General features: G+C 43.5%; 1 protein-coding gene across 3 annotated transcripts; it reads right to left on the reverse strand.

Moving 5' to 3' along the window:
- Positions 1–325: 325 nt before the first annotated feature.
- On the reverse strand, positions 326–12,913 carry LOC128706280 (dynein regulatory complex subunit 5). Of its 3 annotated transcripts, XM_070100437.1 has the most exons (9): positions 12,719–12,913; positions 12,142–12,306; positions 10,648–10,847; positions 8,146–8,321; positions 7,519–7,600; positions 6,811–6,941; positions 4,615–4,799; positions 908–1,164; positions 326–697 (listed from the first exon to the last, which is right to left on the reverse strand). In XM_070100437.1, exons 1-9 carry the CDS (start codon positions 12,774–12,776, stop codon positions 401–403), a joined length of 1,551 nt encoding a protein of 516 aa, XP_069956538.1. In that variant the 5' UTR covers positions 12,777–12,913; the 3' UTR covers positions 326–400. The 3 variants fall into 3 exon arrangements, with proteins under 3 accessions (XP_069956538.1, XP_069956539.1, XP_069956540.1); XM_070100438.1 differs by lacking the exon at positions 12,142–12,306; XM_070100439.1 differs by lacking the exons at positions 7,519–7,600; positions 8,146–8,321.
- Positions 12,914–13,537: the final 624 nt, after the last annotated feature.

The following is a 13,537-nucleotide window of genomic DNA, read 5'->3' on the forward strand; positions in this document are numbered from 1 at the left end:
TGACTGTCACCAACTCTTGGGAGGCATAACTGATAACCACTGAAGTACACTCGTCCTAGAGAACAGAGAATCGATTTCCTTCCTGAATTGTGAACCACTTGCCACTTAGTGGCTGACACACTTCACCTAAATATTAGTAACCATTTCCTCCTTATCTCATCACTCCCAAACCCATCTAGGCAAAGCTTCAGCCTCTTACTTTCCTCCTGAAGAAGTAGAACCTACTTTAACCTGAGATTCTAAAACATTATAACAAGTCATGGTGCTCAGTACCACCCCACTCTAATTCCCAGACAGGTGACTGCATTACATTATAGGTTTATAATATAATTGAAATACTAGTTTATTGATATAAACAACAGTTGTACACCACTCAGTTTAAGTTATACGCAAAGAATTTTTAATATAAAATATTCTTGGGATCTTTGTTGAAAAGGCACATTCCCCTCAGTTCCTCCTCAATGGTAAAGTCTTGAGGTTGCAGACGTAAGCCATGGAGCGAAAGGTAGTGAGCCAGATCATCTTGTGTTGCTGCCAGAGTGAGTGGCCCCTCCAGATGGTCTTGAAGTTCACGCAGGGCAGGCGGCAGGAAACGTGCCACCCTGACTTGCCCCAGCAGGTACGTGGTACCATCCAGGTTGGTCAGCAACACCCGTGGCCCGCCCTCAGCAGCTTCCACCACCTCTGCTGGTGGCTCCTAATGGCAGAATGGTTAGTACAAAGAAAAAGGATATAAAATGTAAAGAGGGAGGGGTTGAGGTAATCAGTCCATCAGCCTTAATGGAGTGAACATCATTCCAGGCTGAGGGACAGACATCAACATACCTGCATGAGCACGTCTCCCCATAATGGTTTAACTCTGGGGGGGGGGGACATAATAATTAACGAAATATTAATTAATGCTGACCTGTGTGAAAGGGTTGGCAGCCAGAGAGACATAGCGGAGATTAGGGAGTGAGGTGAGAGCTGCAGTAAGATGTGGCCAGCAGACATCAGTCAGGCGACACCCAGCCATTGATAATACCTTGAGCTTTCCTGCTCCCTGAGCTGCGCCCTCTAACACTGCCCCGCCTGCCACACCTAAGGGGTTGAGATCGAGCAGCAGTGCCTCCAGATGAGGAGTCTGGGCCAGCGCTGCTCCCAGCTGCCTTCCACCAGCCTCACCTGTAGTAATACCCTGTCCTGAGCTACAGTACTGCCCTCTACCAGCCTCATCTATATGGTAACATCCTACCCTGAACTATAATACTTTCCATAGCTGATTTTCCTGTTGTAATGCTTATCTCTGACTGAGCTGCATAAGACTACCTTCAGCAGCATTAATATAGATGGTGGTGTTTTCTTTGTCAGGAAATGAAACAGCATTTCTCAACACAAGTATTAATTGATGACTTTTGTGGTTAAGCATCCACTGGCCCACCAATTAGATTAACTACTGTGGTTTAAAAAACAAAGGTTACGTAAAGTTTGTCAGGAAACAGGACAAGTGTGGAAATTTATTTGGTCCCTAAAGTTCCACAGGACAGATCCAGCATGGCCGTACGGGACGGCTGAGCCGGATGGCCCTTATACCCCACCCAAACATGAGAGCATTCTCTCTTGTCGGCAATGGATTGTTGGTAGGCATGTATTTAATTTATAGATTTACTCTTCAGGGAAGGAGTAGGTAGTTTTACTGGTAGTACACTAATATTAGGTTTACTAAGGCAACTGTAGATAATAATAATGTAGACCTAAGACCTTAACATAGGTAGTATTTTTTATTATTATTATCACACTGGCCGATTCCCACCAAGGCAGGGTGGCCCAAAAAAGAAAAACTTTCACCATCATTCACTCCATCACTGTCTTGCCAGAAGGGTGCTTTACACTACAGTTTTTAAACTGCAACATTAACACCCCTCCTTCAGAGTGCAGGCACTGTACTTCCCATCTCCAGGACTCAAGTCCGGCCTGCCGGTTTCCCTGAATCCCTTCATAAATGTTACTTTGCTCACACTCCAACAGCACGTCAAGTATTAAAAACCATTTGTCTCCATTCACTCCTATCAAACACGCTCACGCATGCCTGCTGGAAGTCCAAGCCCCTCGCACACAAAACCTCCTTTACCCCCTTCCTAGGCCGACCCCTACCCCGCCTTCCTTCCACTACAGACTGATACACTCTTGAAGTTATTCTGTTTCGCTCCATTCTCTCTACATGTCCGAACCACCTCAACAACCCTTCCTCAGCCCTCTGGACAACAGTTTTGGTAATCCCGCACCTCCTCCTAACTTCCAAATTACGAATTCTCTGCATTATATTCACACCACACATTGCCCTCAGACATGACATCTCCACTGCCTCCAGCCTTCTCCTCGCTGCAACATTCATCACCCATGCTTCACACCCATATAAGAGCGTTGGTAAAACTATACTCTCATACATTCCCCTCTTTGCCTCCAAGGACAAAGTTCTCTGTCTCCACAGACTCCTAAGTGCACCACTCACTCTTTTTCCCTCATCAATTCTATGATTCACCTCATCTTTCATAGACCCATCCGCTGACACGTCCACTCCCAAATATCTGAATACGTTCACCTCCTCCATACTCTCTCCCTCCAATCTGATATTCAATCTTTCATCACCTAATCTTTTTGTTATCCTCATAACCTTACTCTTTCCTATATTCACCTTTAATTTTCTTCTTTTGCACACCCTACCAAATTCATCCACCAATCTCTGCAGCTTCTCTTCAGAATCTCCCAAGAGCACAGTGTCATCAGCAAAGAGCAGCTGTGACAACTCCCACCCTGTGTGTGATTCTTTATCTTTTAACTCCACGCCTCTTGCCAAGACCCTCGCATTTACTTCTCTTACAACCCCATCTATAAATATATTAAACAACCACGGTGACATCACACATCCTTGTCTAAGGCCTACTTTTACTGGGAAAAAATTTCCCTCTTTTCTACATACTCTAACTTGAGCCTCACTATCCTCGTAAAAACTCTTCACTGCTTTCAGTAACCTACCTCCTACACCATACACTTGCAACATCTGCCACATTGCCCCCCTATCCACCCTGTCATACGCCTTTTCCAAATCCATAAATGCCACAAAGACCTCTTTAGCCTTATCTAAATACTGTTCACTTATATGTTTCACTGTAAACACCTGGTCCACACACCCCCTATAATGTAGGCAAACACTAGGTTAAGTTAGCTAGGGAGAACTGGCAGCCCTAGCTTGAATGATAAGGCGCGGGTCTCAAGAACACAATAGCGTTCTTCTTAAGACAGACACCAACTGGACAAGACGTGCCGTGATCAGCAGACGGTGCCCCCCACGTGTCTTCACATCTGAGACCTGGGGAAATCTGGTAGAGGCACCTCGATGTACCGTAGATGACCTCCTCCGTCAGGCCCATACAGTAAGACAAGACCTCCACTATTTCTCGTAGATTTCTGGCCAGTGTCTGGGGAGATTGTGAGTTGAGTTTTATCTGTGGGCCCGGTGTGCAACAGGCAGAGCATGCCCAGTAAGTACCAGTGTCTCAGAGCAGTCTGGAAGCTAGTGTCTGAGTCTGCATAGTTATACTAGGGGATACATACCCTCTTGGATATAGGAATTTCTGAGGTGCAGGCAGGACACTAATTACGATTGAATATTGCAGGAATTAAGGCTCCCGGTTGCACGTGCTTTCTGAGGGAAAGTCCAAAGGGGCTAAGGCTAAGCTTAGGGAAGTGAAGATCAGGATATATGCTGCAACACCAAGTAAGTTAGTCCTATATACGTGCATGCAGGCGAGTTTTCTTGCAACATCAATCATTTGTGAAAATCTGTCCTATAAGCCACTTGTGAGGCTGAGGTACCCACCTCAGAGCTCGGTGTCAACAGAGTTTGCCAGGGTAGGTGACTCACTTGGAGGCAGCCCACACAAATTTTCACAACAAGTGTTTCCTGATGCAGGTATTAGTCATATGATGACCCACAGCTAGAGTTTTTGGTCATTTGACAGAGGCCTCCTGCTGGCTTTCCCATCCACCCCTTTAAAAATTATGGTTATGATTCAGATAATACCCTACACTTAATACTACCCCAATGGAAATAAATGACCTTTTTTGGGGGGGGTGATAGCCTAGGTTTTCTACACATGCTGCTATGTAATTGTAATTATGTATACCTGAATAAACTTACTATAAGCAGTAGCACTGAACAGGTTGAACATTTTTTGGTCAATATAATATTAGTTATCCCTGAAGGGGGAAGGGATGACTTGAAGTTGGTTTAGAAAGACACGTAAGCAAACACTATAACATATTTATTAGAAAACGTTTCGGTCCTGGGACCTTGATCAAAAGTGATCAAGGTCCCAGGACCGAAACGCTTTCTAATAAATATGTTATAGTGTTTGCTTACGTGTCTTTCTAAACCAACTTGTCGGTATTTATTACCAAGGTTTATACCATGACTTGAAGTCAAGGAGCAGCTCTTGATCCCAGGATTGGACCTATCCTCCCCTTAGAGTCAATCCGATTGCTTCCCATTCCCCAGATGCTTTAAGATCCCCTATGGGTTTAGCACTGATCCCATCCCTATGAAATAACCAAAGGATAAGATGAAGTACTCACCTATGCTGTTATGTTGGAGGTGGAGGGTGATCAGGTGTGTGGAGGTGAGGAGGGTGACGAGGCGGGGCACAGATGCACAGGTGAGGAGATTGTGGTGCAAGTCAAGGCAGGTGATCCCCTTGTGAGTCTGCAGGCCTACTAGCAGCACCTCTGCCCGGATGTCATCCACACAACTCTCGTAAACTCTGCGGGAGGCAGAACATTGACTCTACAGCCTGCCCAGTCATATTCTCTGTTATAACCGGTATTAGACACCTCAAGGAAGGTGCCTGATGTGCATAAAGTTATTACATTATTATTACTGGTCCAGGGAAGTGAATTCGATCTTCCCTTTCATGGACCTAGCCTGAATGCTTACTATTTCCCAAGAGCTGCATGAACCAACACGGTTTAAGCGCTTCCCCTGATTACGACATTTTTACAATGTATTCATATTGCAACGCACTTTTTCATATCGTTCTTTGTCATTAACAAAGATAATATGAAAATGTATACAATAGAATAAAGAAAAAAAACATAAAAGATTCAGGTGAATAATTATGTTAATATTCAGTGCTGTATGACCTTTTTAGATTAAGCATTTCACTATATTATTATTATTAGGGTTACAGCACCTGGGGAATGAGAAGCATTCAGGTTTGATCTATTTCCTTGCATCAATGAAATAGTGGAGCTGTCTTGAAGACAATTCAGGGCTATCGATGCAAAGCCCCTAAAAGAAGGTGCCTCGATGCTGCTAAGGGGCTTTTGTTCCAAGGAATTAGAATTACCTTCTTCCTCAGATCAAAGCCTTTCATGTGCTTCCACATAATAATGCCTTTTGGTCGCTGCACGATCCAAGAAAGGTATCCCAGTATTTAAAAAGCCCAGCCTCCTATACCTCAATGCATGCAAAATATAAATATTTATACGTGTATGAATTTCTGTACATGTGTGCACTTTCATATGTATACAGTTCATCTTTCTCCACATACTGTCGTCTCCTACAGAGGCAGGGTTACCCGAAAAAGAAAAAATGAAAGTTTTCTCTTCACATTTAGTAATTTATACAGGAGTTACTTGCCCCTTGCTTCCAGCATTTTAGACACGGATGAAGTGTTCTTCACTTCCCCATGGAGATATACAATTCATGTGTGCAAATGTATATTTACACGTAACTTGTATGTATGCATATGCTCACGCATATGTATGTTATATGCACGTGTATACTTATGACTGTATATAGTTTTCAACTTGTGTATGGGTGGGTATGTGCTGTATATGTAAGCATGTACACTTATGTGTATGTGCGAGGGTGTTAAGTAGGCGTAAGTGGAGGCAAGTGGTTTTTATGACTTGACATGCTGTTCAAGTGTGAGCAAGGTAACATTCATGAAGGGACTCGGGGAAATTAGTTACCTGGAGAGAGTTCCGGGGGTCAACGCCCCCGCGGCCCGGTCTGTGACCAGGCCTCCTGGTGGATCAGAGCCTGATCAACCAGGCTGTTGCTGCTGGCTGCACGCAAACCAACGTACGAGCCACAGCCCGGCTGATCAGGAACTGACTTTAGGTGCTTGTCCAGTGCCAGCTTGAAGACTGCCAGGGGTCTGTTGGTAATCCCCCTTATGTGTGCTGGGAGGCAGTTGAACAGTCTCGGGCCCCTGACACTTATTGTATGGTCTCTTAACGTGCTAGTGACACCCCTGCTTTTCATTGGGGGGATGGTGCATCGTCTGCCAAGTCTTTTGCTTTCGTAGTGAGTGATTTTCGTGTGCAAATTCGGTACTAGTCCCTCTAGGATTTTCCAGGTGTATATAATCATGTATCTCTCCCTCCTGCGTTCCAGGGAATACAGGTTTAGGAACCTCAAGCGCTCCCAATAATTGAGGTGTTTTATCTCCGTTATGCGCGCCGTGAAAGTTCTCTGTACATTTTCTAGGTCGGCAATTTCACCTGCCTTGAAAGGTGCTGTTAGTGTGCAGCAATATTCCAGCTTAGAGCCAGAACTGAAAACTTGAGGTGGGAAGTACAGTGCCTGCACTCTGAAGGAGGTGGGAATGTTGTAATTTGGAGGGCCATCTGTGCCCTCCTGGTAAGACAGTGACTGAATGACAGTGAAAGTGTTTTCTTTTTTTGTCAGGTCACCCTACCTCGGTGGGAGACAGTCGGAGTGTTGTTAATAATAATAGCAATATAATGGTGCAGGAGGTAACTGACCTGAGATGTGTTATCCCTGGAGCGCTGGTGACAGCGTGGGCAAGGGAGGCAGCTTCGGGCACAGAAATGCCCAAGTCTACCCAACGCAGATCACTGTCCTCTTCCACCGTTTGGTACCGCACACTCACCACCTGTTGTGAAACAGTGTTGACTGTTTATCACCCATTGTACAACTGATTTCTCACCACCTACCGTAAGTTATTACTACTGTTCACCTATTGAGAAACGTATTACTGCTTGTGAAACTGATTTCCTGTCACCTGTTGTGAAACAGTGATTCCCGTTCACCCAGGGGCAGTGCTAAGGAGGGATCTTGAGGCCTCTCTCGCCCAAATAAAAATAGTAATAACGCTGCTTCAAAATAAGTCTCCTAGCCGGATAATGCCAAAGCATAATAGAGGCTCTCTTTGCATTGCAACCCATTATTGTAAATACAAAATCTCAATGTACTATTTGCAAAGACATAAAAATAAATAGCCACCCCTAAGAACTCCCCGCCTCCTTATAGAAATAAAGGTGCAGCTGGTTCGTTACCACCTGTTGTGAAACATTATTTACTTGTTGTGGAACTGAATGTTTTGGAAATCAAGGAACAAGTCACTCATTGAAAGTTTGGAAGATACTAGTAGGGTGCACAGGGAGGCTAGACACACGTGTAGGGAGGGAGGGGAACTCATCCGAAGGTTGTGGATGGGAGGGCTCACTCACCTTAAGGCTGGGGAGAGCAGAGATGACATCAGCTAAGTTGAGATGATCGAGGCTTCCTTGCTCCAAACCAGCCAGTTCACCACTGTGCAATGAAGGTTTTTAGTAAGTCATTCATTATTATAATCAAAACTAAGCGCTAAACCCACAGGGTCATACAAGTCATTCATTAAATCGCTAACTCACTCTCTGACCCTGGTTCAAGAGGGAGCTGGACAGATATCTAAAGTCAGTACCGGATCAGCCAGGCTGTGGTCCGTACGTTGGACTACATGCGGCCAGCAGTAACAGCCTCGTTGATCAGGCCCTGATCTCCCGGGAGGCCTGGTCATGGACGGGGATGTTGATCCCCGGACTACCCTCCAGGTACGAAGGTAGGGGGTTCTTGATCTAAGCAATTGGACCTGTACTTCAACTCCATCAATCGAGTCTGAATGCCTTCCATCCCCCCAGGCGCTGTATGACCCCTACGGATTTAACGCTCCCCTCCCATGAATGTAATAATTTCTCTCTCTAGGGAGAGATAAGACGCTTGAGTCCTTTAATCTGCATACAACATAGTTCTAAGCGTACAGACTTTCAGGTTCTCTGCTATGTCTTTCTTATGTACTCATACTCACTTTCTCTCACCTGTGTGAAGCAGGGGCAAGGGAGGGAATGGCGAGGGTCTGCACATAGGGAGCACACAACTGCAGGAGCTGCGACAGGGTCCTCCAGCCTCGCTTAGTGTCTTGTGTGGTACTCACAGCTCTTGCTAGGTGGGTCTCCAGGTATCCCCGCTGCCAGCTGCTCTCCTGCCGCACCGCCTGTCACCAGGGATCACCTATCATGGAGAGGGCTACCTACTATAAGGGATCACTCACGTTGAGATACCTCTTGTGTGAGAGATTACTTATCATGAACGGCTACCTATTGTTACGGATCATTTATGAAGGGCTGCCTATTATGAGGGAACTCGTCATGTAGGGCTACCTATTGTGAGGGAACATGTCATGTAGGGGGTATCTGCTGTGAAGGATCACGTCATGAAGGGCTACATGTTGTGAAGGATCAACAATAATAATTCTCCATGGGAAAATGGAAAAGAATTCTTCCTCCATAAGCCATGCATGTCGTAAGAGGACACTAAAATGCCAGGAGAAAATAGCTAGTAACTCCTCCTGTATACATTACTAAATTTAAAGAGAGAAACTCTCGTTTTCCATTTTAGGTCACCCTACCTCCATGGGATACCGCCGGTTCGTTGAAAAAATAATAATAAATACATGGTGTCATCGGCATTTCGACAAAAGTGAGTGATCAGTTTTCTACATCGCTGAATTTGCAATTTATGAGCTACTATCCTACTTCAGCTCATTTCAAAGCATAGTTCCATCTAAGGTTTACTACAACTCCCCTGGGATGATGTCCACAACAGTCACATACCTATTGACAGTAAGGTAAACAGGAGCAACAGGTGTAAAGAGACTTGACTCACGAGTGCAAATCACAGAACGGGTGGGATTCGAACCCATGGGAAGCGCGTCTTCAAACTAGCAGTCCAGTGGTTAAGCACACTGGCCTACGAGTTTTAGGACTCACCTGACATAGGTTTGAATCCCACCCACTCTGTAATTTGCAAGGAAACTTGATACAATTATAATCAAAACTAAGCACCAATAACCTATCAGGGTCATACAACAAACTTGATACAAACTTTGCAAAAGGTAAAAAAAAAAAAATGCTGCTATTTATCCAGATAACCTAGCAGTAAATGAGTACCTGGATGTCTTTAGTTGACTGTTGTTGAGTCGCTAAAGCTCTCGCTTCACACGGCGATGTCTGGGTTCGATTCCCAGCCAGGGTAGAAACATTGGGCGTGTTTCTTTACACCTGTTGTAGTCTATGTTCACCCATCAGAACAATGGGTACCTGAGTGTTAGTTGACTGGTGTGGGTCGCATCCTGGGACATTGACCTAATTTGCCAGAAATGCTCAGCATAACAAGCAGCTTTCTATATAGTAGTATGTCACTGATGTCAGCTATGGTCTCTATACCTCGTACTTGTAGTAAATAGATATTATTATTATATAGATGTCTGTACATTTACGGCTTTAAATTATTATTATTATTGCTTTAAAGTTAATGTAGAATAACATCTCTCAGCCTGTAAAGTTAATTGTTTACAAGAAAGCAAAACTTTATGTATTTTTTAGAATGTATGAACAGACACGGGACGCGACGACTCTCATCTTTACGAGAAGACCCCCCCCCCTTTCCACAACTTTACGAAGGGCGGCACCCCCCAACTATACAGGGTGGGGGCAGAACTTTGAGGCGACGTGGCAACACCCAATTTTAAGGGAGAACCGAACCTTATTTTATCCATGTATCTACCTAGAGGTTGTTCCGGGGATCAACACCCCCGCGGCCCAGTCAGCGAACAGGCCTCCCCGTGAGTCATGGCCTGATCAACCAGTCTGTTACTGCTGGCCGCACGCGTTTCACTGTCGCTTACAGGATACGTACGTGACACAATGTTATCGACGTAAACTCATCAAACCAAGACTAATTCACAAATATTTCCTAACTTCTTATTTACTACGACGTTCCTGCCACTCATAAACAAAGGAATTGCTGGCAAACACGACTTCTACAAGACAACAGGGAAAGAGAGGGGGAGGGGGAGAGAAAGAGAGACATATGCAAGTATATTCTGACAGAATACGAAACAAATCAATAAAGCTTTACTTTCAAACAAGTGAAGAAGTTAATGTATTAAAACACAGAACTACTGAAAATGTGCTAATTTGTACAAAATAAAAAGTATATAATCAAGCTTGATGCAATATTCTTAGAGGTGGCACTTAAAATTTCAGACAAGCCAAGGCCAAAAGTTATGGCACAGCATAAAGTATAGTAAATAACTGAAGTGTAATAAGTACTTGTCAATGCTCAATAATAACCCGCATAGAGATAGAAACACACAAGATTGATTGATCTGTATATTTCAACCCCCTTCTGGGATTCTCGTGAGGATCCCATAAGGGGGGTCCAAATATATAGCTCAATTAATCTTCCGAGTTTCTGTCTCCATGTGGGTTATTACTGAGCATAAAGTATAGTAGTGAGAGAAGATAAATACGACTCACGGTGATGCTTGGTAGTGTGTGGACATGTTTAGTGCTTTCTGTGGACGTGACCCGCGCACTACTCTGCTGTTTCTCTCCACTCCCAGCACTTCCACCTCCAGCTTCTACATCGACATTTCCACTTCCCAGAGATTCTACAGGAATCTGAGGCGTGACGGCTCTCTCCCGTACCACTCTCTGCCGCAGGCCCTTCTGACGACCTGTGGCCGCAGAAAGTACAGTGCATTTGTGGCTTTCTTTTGTGCCTAACAATGTTTTATTATATGTAAACTACATTATCTGTATACCACATAACAAGACAAAAATCTGAATTATAAATTTTTATATCAACACTGAGGGACGGTGGTACATTGGTTCTCTTACACAGTCACAAGCATTCCAGAGACTAGCATTAGGAATAATATTAGGAGAGAGGTAAATAATGAAAATGATTGTTATGGGAATGCAGTTAGAAGCCTGAGTAGATCTATAACCCACTATGATAACATGAACGTAGATAAGTATGTTTATGGAGCAACTTGCAATGTGAACAGACTGACTGATGTCGTAGTGGCCAGACTTAGGCTTGGTTACAAGTACTGACTGATGTTGTGGCCAGGCTTAGGCTTGGTTACAAGTACTTCTGGCAGTTTGGGAGACACACAGATGATGATCAAACTAAATGTAAATTATGTGCTTAATTGTCCACTTATTGAGGAATACAGAGACAGACAGTATAATAACCTATGTGACATGTCAAGATATCTTATTAATGAAAATAAGATACCAGATATACTAAGCAAATTTCCTAAATTTGCTTGTAACAGATAAGTGAACTATAGATATGTAGATATAAATCCATATGTATTCCTGTTAACCCTTTGGGGCCTAGTTCCTAGGTCTTTTGTGTATCCATATGCTCTCGCGCTACCGTCCACAGGATGGATATGGGGTGCACAATAAACTAGCCACTTCGGTGGCAAAATTTAATCTAATCTGTTAACAGAGGGAGGATCAAGCCTAATCTCGCTTGTGTTCGTAATAGTCTACATGTGTTACCACTTCACTTAAATAACATTAGTTAATTGTGGTCACACCAGATACATCGCTCTCTTTGTCATATTCTGTGTTGATTATACAGCATAACACAAATCCGCACCTTGTACTCCCAGTTGCCTAATTTTATAACTACAAATTCTCCAAAATTCACTCAGTAGTGTCTATCATATGTATCACGCCTGACCTATAACAGAGTTGGACCTGAGGCAGTGTCTAATAACTGACCTCTGGGGCAAGCCGTAACGGCTTATCAAAGCTCCTGGAGAGCGAAACGTTGCCACAATAAAATGTCGCATTACTTACACTTGTGTCCTTATACCCAACATATTGTCGATAATTTTACCAACATTATTACAAGGAGCTTTTTATACAGGATGTCAGCTAGGTCAGTATACGTTGTACGTGTACTTGCAGAAATAAAGAGGATTACTGTTATGTGTATGTTCAATCAGTGACCTGCTAGGGCTAGGTGGGGCGGTGGGTAATGTGCCTGGGTCCTGCGGCGCCAGTATAGGTCATCTAGGGGCAGTGCCAGGGCCACCTGGAGAGGAAGGTCAACGCTGAGAGCAGCACACACCTCTGTCAGGTCACGTCGGGTCAGTCGTCCCAGCTGCATCCTCTCTGCCAAAAGCAAATAAACCGGCCTAGATTAACCTGTATATATACACACACAGGCTTCAGGCTCCAGGTAAACACACGTATATATAAAAATACCAGTGAAAATAGGAAAAACACCTGACCGCTTTCATGTACTTATCCACACGTGTGTAAGTACATGAAAGGACTCAGGTGTTTTTTATATTTTCACTGTGGCAATTTTATATAGTGCAGTCACTCGATTATTATGTCTTCCTCACAGGTGTGTATGCACATGTGCGTGTGGGTGCACATACGTGTATAAGCTCATAAAAACAGAGGCAAACGTCCTTTAAGTTATGAACATAGCAGATATTTATATTTTAACAAGATATATCTCAAATACTTGCAAGTGCAATTGGTTAGCTAAGGATTGTTGACAGAACTTGTATCTTACCGTCAACATTTATTGTTATTACTCTCAGACACAATGCTCTCAGCTCCTGTACCATCATAACACACAACCTGCTGGATCTTATCTTGATGCCACTACACACACAACACTCCCAGTGTAACTATAACACTGGAAAACAAGGAAGATATCACAACACTACTACTCCTGCCAGCCCGCCGTTCTTACTGTCAACACCGTTGCTACGACAACCTTTAACGCCCGTTTTCCCTTTCTTGGGAATTGAGTCTGTATAGCCCTTGTGGCTTAGCGCTTCTTTTTGATTATAATAATAATAATGGGAATTGAGTACTGTATAGCCCTTGTGGCTTAGCGCTTCTTTATTATTATTATAATAATAATAATTGGGAATTGAGTAAGTTTATTCAGATATACACACAGTTACATAGCAAAATATGTGTAGGGAACCTAGGATAACCCAAAAAAGTCAAAGTGACTATTTCCATTGGGAGGGGGATGCTATGCTACTAAATGACTCTTAATTCTAAGTAATTTAAGCTATCTTCCATTTTCTGGGGCCAAACTTCATTACCTAGGCACTGTATGGCCCCTGTGGATTAAGCGCTTCGTAATGAATGTGACAATGGCAGATTTCCACTCGAAAAAATAACTTTAAATTGTAATGACATTGTGGAAAATTGCATTTACTTGTATGTATAATTATATACATAACAGTAAATGAACAATGATAACTATTATTAATCAGTTAGACAAGTAGGAATTTGGGACACTTAGGTCGCAAAAAATGTCCCCCTTCGATACCTACCACTGTCATATCCACAAGTTGCTCTGGACCTATTAATT

This window comes from Cherax quadricarinatus, chromosome 72 (assembly GCF_038502225.1).
Source record: "Cherax quadricarinatus isolate ZL_2023a chromosome 72, ASM3850222v1, whole genome shotgun sequence".
Taxonomy (NCBI): domain Eukaryota; kingdom Metazoa; phylum Arthropoda; class Malacostraca; order Decapoda; family Parastacidae; genus Cherax; species Cherax quadricarinatus.